At 41.3% G+C, this 19,720-nt stretch overlaps 1 protein-coding gene across 1 annotated transcript in view; it reads right to left on the bottom strand.

Annotated features, from left to right (window-relative positions):
• Nucleotides 1-12,094: 12,094 nt before the first annotated feature.
• cc2d1b (coiled-coil and C2 domain containing 1B) overlaps nt 12,095-19,720 on the bottom strand; it is a 98,251-nt gene continuing 90,625 nt past the window's right edge. Inside the window, exons 23-25 of the mRNA XM_070886868.1 lie at nt 18,980-19,104; nt 18,581-18,616; nt 12,095-12,289 (exon numbers count right to left, since the gene is read on the bottom strand). Coding sequence (XP_070742969.1) covers nt 18,604-18,616; nt 18,980-19,104 — 138 coding nt within the window. The 3' untranslated portion in view covers nt 12,095-12,289; nt 18,581-18,603. The remainder of the gene's footprint in view (nt 12,290-18,580; nt 18,617-18,979; nt 19,105-19,720) is intronic.

Here is a 19,720-nt window from a genome sequence, read left to right as displayed (position 1 = left end):
GTGTAGCATTGGCTTAAGAATTAGTAAGTAGGTGTAATGTCTTAGACTGACCTATTTCCTTCAACTGTATATTACTTTTTGAATGGAAATGTGGTTTTACCTTGCATAAGAGACATAAATATACAGAATCATTGTACATTTAGATGAAATGCTGTTCATTTCCTTTTAGTTTTTCTATTGGCAGTAGTCAAATGTGCACTTTAGAAACTGGTTACAAATAAATGGTTTCCTAATAAAACCTCATTGAATAGCATATTAAGTATTTATCACGTTAAATACACAACAGCAATAAAAATTATTCTTGCATAAATCTGTGACTTTTTTGTGTTAACAGTATTCTGTGAAGCCTTGAAGTTCCTGTTACACAGTGATTGGGGGAAATCTTACACAAGTTAACTTTTTTACTTGTACCTTTTAGAACACTCATTTTAAGATTGAAAAGTTGATGTTCCTCGCTAATTCAAACACCAAAAATAAGGATTGATGTTATCCCAGGGGATAGAGTAAGAAATCATCAACACTGTCCCTTCAAGTAAGGCATGCCATTTTGCTATTGTGGTCGAGTGCTCTTTCCCAATTCAACATATACAAGGCCTGATTCTCAATTGTATCCTTAATTTTTCTCCCATCATTGATGGTAGTTCTTAACTCTTGTACACGCCTAAGGCTCTTTTTATCCATTTTTTCATTCCAAGATTATTGTCTGGTCTTAAAATTTACCTTGTCTTTTGATTGTAAAGTTTTCAGCAAGTTTCTTCAGATACTGCAGAATGGCTTGAAGAATTGACTCAATCACATTTAGCATACAGTATTCCCAGGAAAGTTCTACTGACCATGCAGTGTTCTGTATTAACTCATGGTTGTCAAGAAGATACTTGGTGAAATTCTAGGGTTCTATTGCAGTTTGAAAGTAAAAAGTTTCAGTATTATACTGCCTTAGCAGTCAGTACTATTGCTCAGGTAGAGTTCCCTTTAGTTGCAATTTAGACCAAGCTACTTGGTTGCATTAAACCTTTCGCAACTAGAGATGGGCAATAAATGCTGGCCCATAAATGGTGACACTTGGGATTAAATACATGACTGTCCTCATTAACCTTATAGATTTTACCAGTTAAAACACTAAGCTGGCTCAGCAGCTGAATAACATTGTACAATGATATATCATACATAACATTGCATTTGATTTGGGTTTTTATCCCAAGGGCAGCAACCATACTATACTCACCCAGATAAAGATGTTGTCAAATAAAATAACTTGCATTCATTTGTGAAAGAAAATGATAGGTATGGGACTGTAAAAGGTAAATTTAAGGCAGTCAGAAAATTCCAGTTCACAAGGATGTTCCATACATTAATCACTAAGAACATTAGCATCTTTTAAGCAATTGGTTACTGCAATGGAGGGACTTTAGAATCTTGGTTAATGGCCTTCCTCAATCCTTAAATTCCAGAGTAGGGATCATGAGGCTAAAAGCTCTGCTGCCAATTGTAGGATGAACGGATTTACAAAAGGCTTAGAGTCCAAGGGATAGATTGTTTGGTTGCACACTAAGGGTTTGAACTTACACTAAGGGTTTCAGGAGCAAAGGGACTGAAATAGTGCCACAGATGGGCAATTTTGCAGATTTACTAGAGAGATGGAAGTTAATCCAACTCTGCAGATATGTCCAAAAGGAAGGATCTTTGGGCGCTCTGCAGGTGACTAGGGGACGGAAAAAGAAGCTATTGCTGGCTACATTCAGATAGGCAAGAATGAAACCATCGAACAACCGTCCCACAAAACTGGATGATAAGGATGGCATAGGCAACTATTAAACACTGTAAAGAGGTGGAGTCTTATACATTGTTTATAACTTTTGGGTAGGGCCATTTCAGTGCTGTAAGAAGGGCAGGAGTCAGGGTGGAGAGATGGCAATATGTTTTAAGGACTGAAGCTAGGCAGGGTAAATTGAGTCATATCTGAGGATGTGCCTTTAATAAGTAAATCATGACAGCAATCTAAAAAATCTTGCACTTGCCAAAAAAGCAAGGGGAAATGCTACATTGAATATTTTTATCTATACATGGACAAGTGAGAGACAGGGCAAATCACCAAGTTCATGATTAAGTATTCCAGAAATTAAGTTACCATGCAAAATAACAATTAAATTGAACCATTAAATTACAGCAAACTGAAATATTGATCCTATATAAATTTTTTTAAAGGTCCTATTAGTCACATGAGAAATGCTTGGGTTTTGCCTGTTAAACACTATTTAGATATATGAAAATGGCACAATTAAGCATTCAAATAACTCGTGAGCAGCTGAAGGATCAGCACTGTACTTAATCAAAAACAAGGAAGTTTGGGGAAAAAATTAACTTGCTTCAATCAAGCTCAGTTTAGCAAAAGAAAAAATGACTTGCTAACCCCTTTCGATTACTTCAGGGTGCTTTACAACAACTGAAGTATTCTGCACACAGCAAAGATGGGATTCAGTTTAACTGGTGCAAGGGTCAAGGCTGCAGAGCATTCTGAAGAGGGAGGGTGAACAGCCAGTTGTCGTGGTACATGTAACTACCAACGATATAGGTAAGAAGTGGGAAGAGGTCCTACAAGCTGAATTTAGGGAGCTAGGAGTTAAATTTAAAAAGTAAGACCTCAAGGGTAGTAATCTCTGGATTGCTACCATTGCCACGTGCTCATCAGAGTAGAGGGAGCAGGATAGTTAGAATAAATATGTGGCTTGACCAGTGGTGCAAGAGGGAGGGATTCAAATTCCTGGGTCATTGGAACCAGTTCTGGGGGAAGTGGGACCTGTACAAAAGGGATGGTCTGCACTTGGGCAGGACTGGAACTGATGTCCTAGGGGTAACTAATATGGCAGGGGGGATGGGAACCTATGCAGCGAGATAGGGCGAAGTAATATGGAGTCAGAAACAGATGGTAGAAAGGTAAAAAGGCCGAGTAAACAAAGGCAAGAAACAAAAAGGGCCACACTACATAATTCTAAAAGGACACAGGGTGTTTTTTAAAAAAAACAAGCCTGGCTGCTTTGTGTCTTAATGCAAGGAGTATCCGTAATAAGGTGGATGAATTAACTGCAAATAGATGTTAACAGATATGATGTGATTGGGATTACAGAGACGTGGCTCCAGGATGATCAGGGCTGGGAACTCAACATCATGGGTATTCAACATTCAGAAAGGATAGAATAAAAGGAAAAGGTGGTGGGGTAGCATTGCTGGTTAAAGAGGAGATTAATGCAATAGTTAGGAAGGACATTAGCTTGGATGATGTGGAATCTACATGGGGAGAGCTGCAGAACACCAAAGGGCAAAAAATGTTAGTGGGAGTTGTGTATAGACCTCCAAACAGTAGTAGTGATGTTGGGGAGAGCATCAAACAGGAAATTAGGGGTGCATGCAATAAAGCTGCAGCAGTTATCATGGGTGACTTTAATATGCATATAGATTGGGCTAACCAAACTGGAAACCATAGTGGAGGAGGATTTCCTGGAGTGCATAAGGGATGGTTTTCTAGACCAATATGTCGAGGAACCAACTAGGGGGTAGGCCATCTTAGACTGGGTGTTGTGTAATGAGAGAGGATTAATTAGCAATCTCGTTGTGCGAGGCCCCTTGGGGAAGAGTGAACATAATATGGTGGAATTCTACATTAGGATGGAGAATGAAAGAGTTAATTCAGAGACCATGGTCCAGAACTTAAAGGGTAACTGAAGGTATGAGGTGTGAATTGGCTAGGATAGATTGGCGAATGATACTTAAGGGGTTGACAGTGGATGGGCAATGGCAGACATTTAGAGACCGCATGGATGAATTACAACAATTGTACATTCCTGTCTGGCGTAAAAATAAAAAAGGGAAGGTGGCTCAACTGTGGCTATCAAGGGAAATCAGGGATAGTATTAAAGCCAAGGAAGTGGCATACAAATTGGCCAGAAATAGCAGTGAACCGACTGGGAGAAATGTGAACTCAGCAGAGGAGGACAAAGGGTTTGATTAGGGCAGGGAAAATAGAGTACAAGAGGAAGCTTGCAGGGAACATTAAGATGGGCTGTAAAAGTTTCTATAGATATGTAAAGAGAAAGAGAAAGAGAAAAAGGAAAAGGTTAGTAAAGACAAACGTAGGTCCTCTGCAGTCAGAATCGGGGGAAGTCATAACGGGGAACAAAGAACTGGCAGACCAATTGAACAAGTACTTTGGTTCGGTATTCACTAAGGAGGACACAAACAACCTTCCGGATATAAAAGGGGTCAGAGGGCCTCGTAAGAAGGAGGAACTGAGGGAAATCCTTATTAGTCGGGAAATTGTGTTGGGGAAATTGATGGGATTGAAGGCCGATAATTCCCTAGGGCCTGATGGTCTGCATCCCAGAGTACTTAAGGAAGTGGCCTTGGAAATAGCTGATGCATTGACGGTCATTTTCCAACATTCCATAGACTCTGGCTACCCTCCACTCCATAGGAATTGATCCAATGTAACCCCACTTTTTTAAAAAGAGAAAACAGGGAATTATAGACCGGTCAGCCTGACATCTGTAGTGGGTAAAATTATGGAATCCATTAAGGATGTCATAGCAGTGCATTTGGAAAGAGGTGACATGATGGGTCCAAGTCAGCATGGATTTGTGAAAGGGAAATCATGCTTGACAAATCTTCTGGAATTTTTTGAGGATGTTTCCAGTAGAGTGGACAAGGGAGAACCAGTTGATGTGATGTCGAAAGCTTTCGGAAAGTCCAAATACAAGGTCCCACACGAGATTAATGTGCAAAGTTAAAGCACATGGGATTGGGGGTAGTATGCTGACGTGGATTGAGAACTGGTTGGCAGACAGGAAGCAAAGAGTAGAAGTAAATGGATACTTTTCAGAATGGCAGACAGTGACTAGTGGGGTACTGCAAGGTTCTGTGCTGGGGCCCCAGCTGTTTACATTGTATATTAATGATTTAGACGAGGGGATTAAATGTAGTATCTCCAAATTTGCGGATGACACTAAGTTGGGTGGCAGTGTGAGCTGCGAAGAGGATGCTATGAGGCTGCAGAGTGACTTGGATAGGTTAGGTGAGTGGGCAAATGAATGGCAGATGAAGTATAATGTGGATAAATGTGAGGTTATCCACTTTGGTGGTAAAAACAGAGAGACAGACTATTATCTGAATGGTGACAGATTAGGAAAAGGGAAGGTGCAACGAGACCTGTGTGTCATGGTACATCAGTCATTGAAGGTTGGCATGCAGGTACAGCAGGCAGTTAAGAAAGCAAATGGCATGTTGGCCTTCATAGCGAGGGGATTTGAGTACAGGGGCAGGGAGGTGTTGCTACAGTTGTACCCAGGGCCTTGGTGAGGCCACACCTGGAGTATTGTGTACAGTTTTGGTCTCTTAACTTGAGGAAGGACATTCTTGCTATTGAGGGAGTGCAGCGAAGTTTCACCAGACTGATTCCCAGGATGGCGGGACTGACATCAAGAAAGACTGGATCAACTGGGCTTGTATTCACTGGAGTTCAGAAGAATGTGAGGGGATCTCATAGAAACGTTTAAAATTCTGATGGGTTTAGACAGGTTAGATGCAGAAAGAATGTTCCCAATGTTGGAAGTCCAGAACCAGGGGTCACAGTCTAAGGCTAAGGGGTAAGCAATTTAGGACTGCGATGAGGAGAAACTTCTTCATCCAGAGAGTGGTGAACCTGGAATTCTCGACCACAGAAAGTTGTTGAGGCCAATTCACTAAATATATTCAAAAAGGAGTTAGATATCGTCCTTACTACTAGGGGCATCAAGGGGTATGGTGAGAAAGCAGGAATGGAGTACTGAAGTTGCATGCTCAGCCATGAACTCATTAAATGGCAGTGCAGGCTCAAATGGCTTACTCTCCTGCACCTATTTTCTATGTCTCTTCCAAAAATGACATCTCTGACTCTACAGCACTCTCAGTATTGCAGTGGGCTGTCAACAGATTGCATGCTCAAGTTTGTAGAGGTGGGTTCTTGAAGTTATGACCTGACTCCGAGGCATGAGAATTGCTCGCTCTCCTATCTGAATTTTACAATAAATAAGGCAAGTCACTAAATGAAGTATGGATGGTTTGAGAATAATTTTGAACTTGATTTGAACCACAAACCTCAGCACTGGAACAGCCTTTTGATGTGTGCTTGTGTATCCTTTGAAAATAGTACAGTAACTGAAATTATGGTGAAAGAGAACAGCCTAGTGAATTGGAAATCCAAGGGGACAGATACATGTGCTGGGCCAAGTCAAAGACTGCATTATGGATGTTAAGGCTACTTATGCATAGGGCTGCTTAATTCCTGAGAGAAATCCTGTTCCCGCCAAAAGATTTGCAACTTCAGTTTCAATGTGGAAATTTTTCTCTCTCATTCTCAAACAAACATTCTATCACATTTGATACAATTCTGAGGGGAAAATCAAGAGTTTATTTCGAATCTCAGGCTGTTGAGGTTTTTATTTGTGAGGATCTAGGTACTTCCACCTCAATACACCATTTATGGCTCCCCACTTCTGCCCTCTCAGCCATTTGCCTCATTTATTTGGACGTACCAGCTAATTGTCCTGCCACCGCGTCCTAGCCACGCAGTACTCTCAACATTGGGACCATGTTTGGGGTAGATGCAGGTTCTGCCTCAAACAAGACCCTTCAGACCCGGTGTGTTTGGGTCTTAGAGCAGGGGGGCGCTAGAAGTCCTATTGATTTTTGGAGCCAGGATCTGGTGTGCACATTGATTAGTTGAAATGTTTCTGATCGGAGATTAGATTGATTCAGTCATAAAGAGCATCCATATTCCTGCATGTAGTTCAGCACACAGGCTGTCTTCTCCTTGTCTTGTCAAATTCACTAGGCTGTTCTCTCTGATCACTTAAACATAGAAAATAGGTGCAGGAGTAGGTCATTCGGCCCTTTGAGCCTGCACCACCATTCAATATGATAATGGCTGATCATGCAATTTCAGTACCCCATTCCTGCTTTCTCTCCATACCCCTTGATCCCTTTAGCTGTAAGGGCCACATCTAACTCCCTTTTGAATATATCTAACGAACTGGCCTCAACAACTTTCTGTGGTAGAGAATTCCACAGGTTCACAATTCTCAGTGAAGAAGTTTCTTTTCATGTCGGTCATTAATGGCTTACTTCTTCTCCTTGGACTATGACCCCTGGTTTGGGACTTCCCCAACATCCTTCCTGCATCTAACCTGTCCAGTCCTGTCAATTTTATATGTTTCTATGAGATCCCTCTCATTCATCTAAATTCCAGTGACTAAGCCTAGTCAATCCAGTCTTTCTTCCTATGTCAGTCCTGCCATCCTGGGAATCAGTCTGATGAATCTTTGCTGCACTCCCTCAATAGCAAAAACTTCCTTCCTCAGATTAGGAGACCAAAACTATGCACAATATTCAAGGTGTGGCCTCACCAAGGCCCTGTACAACTGTAGTAAGACCTTCCTGCTCCTATACTTGAAGGCCAACATGCCATTTACCTTCACCACCTGCTGTACCTGCATCCCAACTTTGTGACTGATGTACCATGACAACCCAGGTCTCATTGGTGACAGATTAGGAAAAGTGGAGGTGCATTCAGATAATTTTCTGCCTCCGTTTTTGCTACCAAAGTGGATAACCTCACATTTATTTACATTATACTACATCTGCCATTCATTTGTCCACTCACCTAACCTGTCCAAGTCACCCTGCAGCCTCTTAGCATCCTCCTCACAGCATCCTCCTCACAGCTCTCACTGCCACCCAGCTTAGTGTCATCTGCAAACTTGGAGATATTACATTCAATTCCTTTGTCCAAATCATTAATGTATATTGTAAATAGCTGGGGGCCCAGCACTGAATCTTGCAGGACACCACTAGTCACTGCCTGCCATTCTGAAAAGGACCCGTTTATTCCTACACTTTGCTTCCCGTCTGCCAACCAGTTCTCTATCCACGTCAGTACATTACCCCCAATGCCATGTGCTTTAATTTTGCACACTAATCTCTTGTGTGGGACCTTGTCAAAAGCCTTTTGAAATCCAAATACACCCTGGTTCTCCCTTGTCCACCCTACTAGTTACATCCTCAAAAAATTCTAGATTTGTCAAGTATGATTTCCCTTTCATAAATCTATGCTGACTTGGACCGATCCTGTCACTGCTTTCCAAATGCGCTGCTATTTCATCTTTAATAATTGATTCCAACATTTTCCCCACTACTGATGTCAGGCTAACCGGTCTATAATTCCCTGTTTTCTCTCCCTCCTTTTTTAAAAAGTGGGGTTACATTAGCTACCCACAAATCCATAGGAACTGATCAAGTCTATAGAATGTTGGAAAATGATCACCACTGCACCCACTATTTCTAGGGCCACTTCCTTAAGTACTCTGGGATGCAGACTATCAGGCTCTGGGGATTTATCGGCCTTCAATCCCATCAATTTCCCGAACACAATTTCATAACTAATAAGGATTTCCTTCAGTTCCTCCTTCTCGCTCGACCCTTCTTTGTGACTTCCTTCGTGAAGACAGAACCAAAATGTTTGTTTAATTGGTCTGCCATTTCTTTGTTCCCTATTATAAATTTACCTGATTCTGACTGCACTGGACCTATGTTTGTCTTCACTAATCTTTTTCTCTTCACATATCTATAGAAGCTTTTGCAGTCAGTTTTTATGTTCCCTGCAAGCATACTCTATTTTCCCTCTCCTAATTAAACCCTTTGTCCTCTTCTAAATTTCTCCCAGTCCTCAGGTTTGCTGCTTTTTCTGGCCAATTTATATGCCTCTTGGATTTAACACTATCCCGAATTTTCCTTGTTACCAATGGTTGAGCCACCTTCTGTTTTATTTTTACGCCAGACAGGAATGTACAATTGTTGAAGTTCATCCATGTGATCTTTAAATGTCTTGCCATTACCTATCCACAGTCAACCCTTTAAGTATCATTCGCCAGTCTATTCTAGCCAATTCACATCTCAAAGCATCGAAGTTACTTTTCTTTAAGTTCAGGACCCTAAGTGTCTGAATTAACTGTCACTCTCCATCTTAAAGAATTCTACCATATTATGGTCACTCTTCCCCAAGGGGCCTCGCACAAGTTTGCTAATTAATCCTCTCTCATTACACAAGACCCAGTCTAGGATGGCCTGCTCTCTGGTTGGTTCCTCAACATATTGGTCTAGAAAACCATCCCTTTTTCACTCCAGGAAATCCTCCTCCACTGTGTTGCTACCAGTTTGCTTAGCCCAATCTATATGCAGATTAAAGTCACTCATGATAACTGCTGTACCTTTATCACACACATCCCTAATTTCCTGTTTGATGCCATCCCCAACCTCACTATCACTGTTTGGTGGTCTGTACACAACTCCCACTAGCGTTTTCTGCCCTTTGGTGTTCCGCAGCTCCTCCCATACAGATTCGACATCATCCAAGCTAATGTCCTTCCTTACTTGCGTTAATCTCTTTAATCAGCAACGCTACCCCACCTCCTTTTCCTTTGTCTATCCTTCCTGAATGTTGAATACCCCTGGATGTTGAGTTTCCAGCCTTGGTCACCCTGGAACCATGTCTCTGTAATCCCAATTACATCATATCCGTTAACAGCTATCTGCGCAGTTAATTCATCCACCTTATTATGAATGCTCCTCGCATTGAGACACAGAGCCTTCAGGCTTGTTTTTTTAATACTTTGTCCTTTTAGAATTAAGGTGTAATGTGGCCCTCATTTATACTATTTGCAATGGATACACAGACATGCATCAAAAAAGGCTGTTGCAGTGCTGATATTTCAAATCAAGTTCAAAATTAGAATAGAAGCATTGCTCCAGTGTGCTATACATCTCAAAGACTAAAACTTTACTAAGTGTCTCAGTTCCATTTAAATCAATACCTCAAAAATTAAAATAGAACTAAATGACAGCCTTGCTAGATTGATCACCCATTATAAAAAAAATATGTACAACCCTGAAAAGGTATATCATTTCTATATATTCAGATCAATCTGAATTCAAAGACTGTAAATTATCCTTGTGTACATGACAAATACAACAGGAGTAGCCTGTATTGTGTAGGTTTTAGTGAAAAGCTAGTAAAAATAGATGTCCATCACCCTACTGTAACTAAAATTGTACTTCAATATGTTTATAGTAACATTTTAGAATAGTGCATTACTCAGGTTTGGAAAAGGAGATGTGATAGGAATTCAATTAAAATGACTGGTTAAATAAAATAATTAATTCTAAATGTTCATTCCTTATAGTTGCACTATGTTGTGAGGCTATCTGAATTCTTCCAATTGTAAGACATCTTTTAAACCAAAACCTTAATTTTGATACCGCATAACTCGATCTACACTCTTAGGGTTAATATTATACTTTACTCTGCATGATGTATAACTGATGCTGACAACTGGAGTATTTACCATTGCATAAGGATATACAGCGTCGTCCGCGTACTGTAGCTCGACAACAGAGGTTGGGGTGGTCTTGGATCTGACCTGGAGATGGCGCAGGTTGAACAGGTTCCCACTGGTTCTGTAGTTTAGTTCCACTCCAGTGGGGAGCTTTTTGACTGAGGTGGAGCATGGCGGTGAGAAAGATTAAGAGGGTTGGAACAATGACACAGCCCTGTTTGACCCTGGTCCGGACATGGATTGGCTCTGTGATGGATCCGTTAAGGATCACGGCCTCATTCAGGCTAACATCCCCAGCATTGAAGCAGTGACCACACTATCAGCTCCACTGGGCAGGCCACATAGTTTGCATGCCAGACACGAGACTCCCAAAGCAAGTGCTCTACTCAGAGCTCCTTCATGGCAAACAAGCCAAAGGTAGGCAGTGGAAACGCTACAAGGACACCCTCAAAGCCTCCCTGATAAAATGCAACATCCCCACTGACACCTGGGAGTCCCTGGCCAAAGACCGCCCTGAGTGGAGGAAGTGCATCCGAGAGGGCGCTGAGCCTCAATGCCGCGAGCATGCAGAAATCAAGCGCAGACAGCGGAAAGAACGTGCGCCAAACCAGTCCCACCCACCCCTACCCTCAACGACTATCTCTCCCACCTGTGACAGAGTCTGTGGCTCTCGTATTAGACTGTTCAGCCACCAAATAACTCACTTCAGGAGTGGAAGCAAGACAGCACAGAAACAGACCATTCGGCCCAAACAATCCATGCTGGTGTTTATGCTCCACTTGAGCCTCCTCCCATCTTTCCTCATCTAACTGGTTTGAGACAGATATCCATGCAGTGTGATACTTGTTACGCTGATGACTGCACCTTGCTCAGCAATAACAAAGCTATCTGCTTGGATTCATGTACAGTGGTCCACTCCCCAGATGTCTAATTGTTATGAGATAACAATTAGCAATACTAGTCCTCTATAAACTTAATATTTTTGTTATTAAAATCCAAATGGACCCCAGGGTATTTTTTTTAAAATGTAGCTTTGCACTGGGCTAGACTTATAACACACCTGATGCAAACTCCAGATGACTCGAGCGTTTGTGAGTAATATTGCAGACATAACTCCCGAGTTATATTACCACTGTTGCATCTGCAACACTTCACACAGATATGAAAGTTGTAATTATACTGCACGCTCAGGTCACAGTTATGATTATTTAGTGGCCACAATAGCAATGGTTTTTTTTTCTTGTTTTAGATCATTATCAGGACAATATTAACATTTCACTAAATCTTTTGCATAGATTTTACAAAGAAAAGAAAGATAAAGGAAACAGATGTTCTCACTTGGAGAAATTTGAGTGTGCAAAGTCTAGGGCAGATTTCTGCATCTACCCAAATATCACTTACAAAGTACAAAAACATCTATTTTGGCTTCAGGTTTAGGGACTTTCACACTGTCCACATTCTATGACCTCTATTTCCAATCAGCATTTGAATTTCAGCCCAGTTTACATCTCAAAATAGACCTCTTCTAAAGAGCTTTATAACACATTCAGCCTTTGCCGGTTGACCTCCATGGAAGTGTTCTAAATCCAAGTATTAAAATACAGTGAGCCAAGATACAACAGAATTTTTACTGTTAAAATGTAGCAAGTTTATTAATTTATTTTTCATAATCATGGATTTTTCTACATTACCTTTAAAGAAACAGGGCAGAGCAAAATAATTTTGAATGTACAGATTTGCAATTAGGAAATATAGCATTAAATAGACTTTCACAACATCTTTGGCATTCCCAATAGCAGCAATTGATATTTGTAGATTATGTTCTTTATTGTAGCAGTCATGAAAGAGGTGCATAGATTTTACCATTTGACCTACAAAAAAAAAAGAAAAACCCAATGCATTACTGCTCGTTGTTAAATTACTTTTGTCTTCCATTTTCTGTTTCATTTAAATGCTACGTGACACAGATTGTGATACTCATTACTTGTTAACTGGCGTACCTGACATAATACTTTAGTAATAAAACCTCAAGCCACACAAACTAGAAAGCATAGCCTTTACTTTTGGTAGGGTTCACTATCCTGTATAAACAATAATACAGCAGGTTTTTGCTACAGGATTTCCAAGCAATGAATGGACTCTTGTTCTTGGTTACAAAAGTCAGGCTTTCAATACTTTCAAAGAGTTTAGTCATTATGATTTCTTGACTTCAAGAAATAGAGCTGTTCTGACCGCTCATATGTAAAGTCTCCTCTGAACTATACAGACCAGAGTCTCAGATTTGATTTTCAGCCTGTCCTGAGTTAATTGAGCTCAGTCGAGACAGAGGTTACAATTAGCTACAGTACTCTTCGATTAGGGAAGTAAGGACTGAATAAATCTATCGAGCAGAATTATTGATCCTGATCATTATACAACTATCTCTAGTGGAACAACATGTAGATAGTGGGCAAAGACAAAATTGGGCTTGTCATATCCTCCATAATTAGATAATCTGCACTCACCGTCAAGGCTCACACACACGAATAATGGCTAATTGGCCATTATCTTAAATGAGGGAGTCAATACTTTTCAGAGATGAGGGGACATTTTTATTTAAAACAAATTAAAATAACTTGTTAAGCCTGCTAAAGCATTAGATAGATTTTTTTATTGCACCCAATTTTGAAACATGCCCTTGGGACATGAAGCCAGTGATGGGTGTCCATGATTTTCTTTAACACCTCTATACACCCATCATCAGGTCCTGCTGGACACAACTTAGCTGTCTTCAAAGACTACAGCCTTTTTACCTACAACATTAACCGAACAGCTTACTCTGGTTTGTCTTCAAATTCCTATATATATTTTCTACAAGCTAACATTTCGGATAAGATCAGAAGTGCACATCAACATGTGAATGTGTGCACTTGGCACTGAGCTTCCTTCCACATTGTGTATAAATAAATCATTTATTCTGGTTAAACCACTAGAATAAAGGGCCAGATTTTGCTGCAAAAATAATGCCATGTTAACGACGCACACAATTATTAATGGTCCAGAAATTCCGATCGAGGTCTTCCCGTGGGCAAACTACTGAAAAAAGGAAAAAAAAAAATGCGCACTTACCTGAAGGTGTTGCGCTCACTTGAACTTCCAATCCTGAGGCCTTCACTCATTGCGCATCGGAGCGTGTGCATATTGGGACGTCCACATGCTGGAGCTGGAGTCACATGGCTCTGGGCAGCCAATCAAGGTACAGTATTTTCTCATTCATAATAATGGGAACACCATAAGTTGGAGTTCCCATTATTATGAAAGAGAAACCCCTCCCCACCCCAACACAAAACACTAATTAAAAAAAAATAGAAAAATACACTACATATTTAAGGTTCATTTAAATTAAAATTCTTATTAAAAAATATATATATTTTCCCGACTTTAAAAAAAAGTTTTTTTTAAATTATGCCTTAAAATAAACCTACCATTGGGGTGGGGGAGGGTTTTTAAACAATAAAATGTGTTTTTATAACTACTTTAACATGTTTATGTATTTTTAAACACTTGCGCCTGTAAAAGTAGGCTATATGCCTGCTTTTTCAGGCGCAAGATTTTTGAGGACATTTGCTGGGCAAGATATGCGTAAATATCGCAAATCTTGCATTGCAAGTGTCCTCGCTCCCGACATGCGCGAAATCTGTCAAGCCAGAAACTGGACAGATCGGAAAAGCCGGTTTTCAGCGCATGCGCATTGCCTTCCCGGGTCTTTAGAAACTTCATACGGACCCAGACATTGGAATTTCAGGGTCATGGTGTATCCTCTGAACTTGCTGGCCGATTCGCACAATGTGTTGCACATCTCTAGAACTTGCTGATCTTTGCTTCACACGAAACACATTTTTTCAGTATCCTGTTATTTTTAAGAACTTGCTGGACTTGCACATTAAACACTCCACAGAAACTCAAGACTGGTAATTGTCAACACAATTGCCTTTAACTATGATAATTGTTAATGCAATACCAATCAACCTTTCTGGTCCAAAAAATAAACAATATAAGCTGTGGAGTCTCATTTCTTCAGCTGGTAAATTGTTCGAGATTTTAAAAATGTCAAATTAAGAAAAAAAAAAATCTTACTTTTCCTTTATCTCTTTTTTTCCTCTCTCTTTCTGCACCTGATTTGACTAATTCACCCTCAATCTCAAGTTGTCCCTGTTTCTCAATTCTTAAATCTCATTGGTTACTAAGAGCCGTTCACTAAGGTCCCAGATGCCCCGATATCAGCTTGCATGTCCAGCAAGTTACGGCGCAAAATGTTTTTGAGTTGAAGAGTACAGATGCCCTGCTCCAGCCAGATCTGGCCCAAAGTTAAACAGAGCTCCCTACTCTATAAACAAAACATATTCAGGTCACTGATGATACTGTTACAATCCAGCTATTAATTCCTTTGTGAAACAATTTTAATACTTCATCAAAACAGCACTTCTCCAAACTTAATTTTAAAGCTCATTATCCATTTTATAACATGTCATCTAAACTTCTCTTCATGTACTCAACTAAAGTGCACCTCAGATATATCCTCACTGCTTTCCTCCCTCAGCCTCTGTACCTAGCGACTTCTCATCCTCGGTAATTTCAACTTCCATCTCAATTCATCATGCTCTCTCTCCTCGGAGTTCACTACCCTCCTGTCCTCCCTTAATCTCTCCCCCCATGTGAATTCCTCAACCCATATTCACAGCCACTCCCTTGACCTTGCCATGTCTTGTGGCCTCACTACTCTGATCGTGTCAATTACATACAAGGCCATCCCCTTTTATCACTCTCCACCCACATCCTCCTTCCCCAATCCAAATCTACTTCCTTCTGCATCCGCCCTGGAAGAAACGCTCTCCAAACTCTCTTACAACTGCACTTATCAACTCCAAACTATCCAACCTTTGACCCTCCTTTCACAATGACATTTCTGCAGCCACCGATCTGCTCAACCACACCCACACCACCACCTTTAATGCCCTAGTCCCTATTAAAACCATTACTCTCTCTCACCCTGGCTGTTCCCCCTGATACAGCCCTCATCTTCGCTCCTTCAAGTCCAAAGGGCACAGAATTGAACAAACGAGGCGGACAACTAGTTTAGCTAGATTTGGCTCGACCACATAAAGCATTATCGGGTCCTACTTTTGTCTGCAAAAACTGCTCACTATTCAAGGATCATTCTGGAATGCAAAGATAATACCCAAATACTATTCTCTATTGCTAACCGTCTTCTTAAACCCCTCTCCCCTGTCTCCACCACACTCACCTCCAACAAGTGTGAGGAGCTCATGGACGACTTTGTCTCAAAGATTGAGAACATCCGATCAGCTGCCTCTGCGAGTTCCCTATCTTCCCCGAGCCCACTGGGCCAAACTTCCTCTGAAACTCCCCTCTGCCCTAGGCCTTAACTCGCATCTTTCTCTAGTTTCTCTTTGATCACCCCTCTTGACCTCTCCACGCTCATCTTGTACATCAGAACCACTTCCTGTTCCTTTGACCCTTGACTTAGAAGAAGAGACCGAGTGTAACGCAGCCAAGTTTGGTGACAATACAAAGATGGGAGGAAAAGCAAATGTGTGAGGAGGACACAACAAATCTGTAAAAGGACACATACAGGCCAAGTGAGTGCGCAAAAATTTAGCAGATAGAGTATAATGTTGGAAAGTGAGAGGTCATGCACTTTGGCAGAAAAAAAAATCAAAGAGCAAGTTATTATTTAAATGGAGAAAGATTGCAAAGTGCTGCAGTACAGCAGGACCTGGGGGTGCTTGTGCATAAAACACAAAAGGATAGTATGCAGGTACAGCAAGTGATCAGGAAGGCCAATGGAATTTTGGCTGTTATTGCAAATGGGATGGAATATAAAAGCAGGGAAGTCTTGCTACAGTTATACAGGGTATTGGTGAGGCCACACCTGGAATACTGCGTGCAGTTTTGGTTTCCATATTTACGAAAGAATATACTTACTTTGGGGGCAGTTCAGAGAAGGTTCACTAGGTTGATTCCGGAGATGAGAGGGTTGACCTATGAGGAAAGGTTGAGTAGGTTGGGCCTCATTGGAATTCAGAAGATTGAGAGGTGATCTTATCGAAACGTACAAGATTATGAGGGGGCTTGACAAGGTGGATGCAGAGAGAATGTTTCCACTGATGGGGGAGACTAGAAGTAGGGGGCATAATCTTAGAATAAGGGGCCGCCCATTTAAAACGGAGATGAGGAGAAATTTCTTTTCTCAGAGGGTTGTAAATCTGTGGAGTTCGCTGCCTCAGAGAGTTGTGGAAGCTGGAACATTGAATAAATTTGAGAGAGAGATAGACAGTTTCTTAACCGATAAGGGAATAAGGGGTTATGGGGAGTGGGCAGGGACGTGGACCTGAATCCATGATCGGATCAGCCAAGATCGTATTAAATAGCGGAGCAGGCAGGGAGGGGACTGTATGGCCTACTCCTGCTCCTTTTTCTTATGTTCTTATTTCCACTAAGCTGCTGACCACCCAACTTCTTTTTTTGGCTCCCATGTTAGCTGACATTGTTAACGGTTCTCTCTCCTCAGGTACTGTCCCCCTCTCCTTCAAATCTGCCGTCATCACCCCTCTCCTCAAAAAAACCCTTGACTCCACTGTGCTTGCCAGCTACCGCCCCCATCTCCAACTTCCCTTTCCTCTCCAAAGTCCTTGAACGTGTTGTCGCCTCCCAAATCCGTGACCATCTTTACTGCAACTCTTATGTTTGAATCCCTTCAATCTGCCAGTACCGAAACAGTTCTTATAAAAGTCACAAATGACATCCTTTGCGACTGTGACAAAGGTAAACTATCCCTCCTCGTCCTCCTGGACCTGTCTGCAGCCTTTGACACAGTTGACCACTCCATCCTCCTCCAACACCTCTCCACTGTCATTCAGCTGGGTGGGACTGCACTTGCCTGGTTCTATTCTTATCTATCTAATCGTAACCAGAAAATCTCCTGCAATGGCTTCTCTTCCCACTCCCGCATCGTTACCTCTGGTGTCCCCCAAGGATCTATCCTTGGCTCTCTCCTATTTCTCATCTGTATACTGCTCCTTGGCGCTATCATCCGAAAACACGGAGTCAGTTTCCACATATACACTGACAACATCCAGCTCTACCTCTCCATCACTTCTCTCAACCCCTCCATGGTCTCCAAATTGTCAGACTGCTTGTCCAACATTCAGTACTGGATGAGCAGAAATATTCTCCAACTGAATATTGGGAAGACCGAAGCCTAGCCACCGACTCCATCCCTCTTCCTAGCATCTATCTGAAGCTAAACCAGACAGTTCGCAACCTAGGCGTCATATTTGACCCTGAAATTAGCTTCCGGCCACATATCTGCAGCATATCTAAAATCGCCTATTTCCACCTCTGTAACATTGCCCACCTCTTCTGCTGCCGAGACCCTCATCCATGCGTTTGTTACCTCTAGACTTGACTACTCCAACGCACTCCTGGCTGGCCTCCCACATTCTACACTACGTAAACTTGTGATCCAAAGCTCGGCAGCCTGTGTCCTAACTTGCACCAAGTCCCGATCACCCATCACCCCTGTGCTCGTAGACCTACATTGGCTCCCAGTTAAGCAACGCCCCGATTTCAAAATTCTCGTCCTAGTTTACAAATCCCTCCATGGCCTCGCCCCTCCCTATCTCTATAATCTTTTTCAGCCTCACAACCCCACGCGACGTTTGCGCTCAAATCCTGCCTTCTTGAGCATCCCTGATTATAACTGCTCAACCATCGGTGGCTGTGCCTCCAGCTGCTTGGGCCCTAAGCTCTGGAATTACCCCCCTAAACCTCTCCACCTCTCTTTCCTCTTAAGACACTCCTTAAGACCTACCACTTTAACCAAGCTTATGTGGCTCGGTGTGAAATTTATCTGTTTTTCCTTATAATACTGCTGTGAATCGCCTTGGGACATTTTACTACGTTAAAGGCGCTATATAAATAAAAGTTGTTGTTGTTGTATCAGTTAATAAAGACATGTAATATACTAGTGCAACTGAGCAGTGATGTGCATGTGCGATCCCTCATCTTGCTGAAGTCTTGAGTCTCAGCCGTGGTTCTGGGCTGAGGCACTAAGCAAAGGTCAGCTGGTACACAACAGGAAAAAACAAACAGCAACATACCTGATCAAGTTCTGCCGGTCATTTTAGTCCTGCGCCCTAGACAAACATAAAAATCACGTAATTAATACTTTTAAGTAGTATTTAGAAGCACTAGATTCCACTTCCTCTCTTTCTCCCCCTATCCCAATTCTCAGAACAGATATTACTTTTGTAAAGGAAGAGGACAACTCTGTGTACAAGCTGCTGCTTTCATGCTGCCTTCCCTCTTTCCTCAATGATGCACAGCGCAAACTACCCAAAAAAAGTAAAGGGGGGATAAAAAATTTGCAATGGGGAAAATATATTTTTGCAGACCATCTATAGTTTGAGGAAACCATAAGCAATATCTATCACAAATGTCATCACTTAAAATGTGTATCTACAATCATATGGAGGAAGATTATCTGCAGATGTTCTCACCTAGTGGCTGGATCAAGGATCAACCATTTTTCGGTGATAATTTGCAAATCTTGTCCACTAAGAGGTTCTCTGATCCTAACTTTCAGTTCTAATCGACCACCAGTAGATTTTCTGCCATCAAAAATCTAAGGTAAGGAAAACAAACATGTGAGTTTCAAACACAATCCTAGAAAAATACTACAGGATGGAAAAATCATCCATAAATACCGTTGCAACATTTAAAAATAATTGAAATAGCAATATGTATCAGCCAGCACAAATCAGTATTATAATGCGAAATGGTACAAATGAAGTTTAGAATTTATAGCATCTGAAATGTCATTTAATTTAAACAATGTTGGTCTATAATGCCACTTTAAAAATGGTAGCAGCTATACTTGCATACAATTTACTAAAATATTTGAGAAAAACAGTAGAAACTTAAGCACAGACTTTAGCCAAGTCACAGAAAGTAAACAATCAACTCACCAAGCACTAATATGATGACAGTACACATTAGCAGCACGGCCTGCTGTCAGTCCCCAGGCTCAGCCACAACTCCAGCCAATTAATATTACTACTCATTCATGATCACAATGAACACATATTGCTATGAATATGTCAACAAATTGTGACCAAAGAATAATTGTAATTAAAAAAGTAAACACTTCTCTGTGCCACAAGATTTTGTGTTATAATTCAAATACTGTTAAGAGTGGACTTCTGTTAATAGCTGATGCATTGTACAATACCATTGAACAA

This window comes from Pristiophorus japonicus, chromosome 8, assembly GCF_044704955.1.
Source record: "Pristiophorus japonicus isolate sPriJap1 chromosome 8, sPriJap1.hap1, whole genome shotgun sequence".
Classification (NCBI taxonomy): domain Eukaryota; kingdom Metazoa; phylum Chordata; class Chondrichthyes; family Pristiophoridae; genus Pristiophorus; species Pristiophorus japonicus.
The sequence above is the reverse complement of the archived record's forward strand: the minus strand, read 5'-3'. Positions and strand labels throughout refer to the sequence as shown.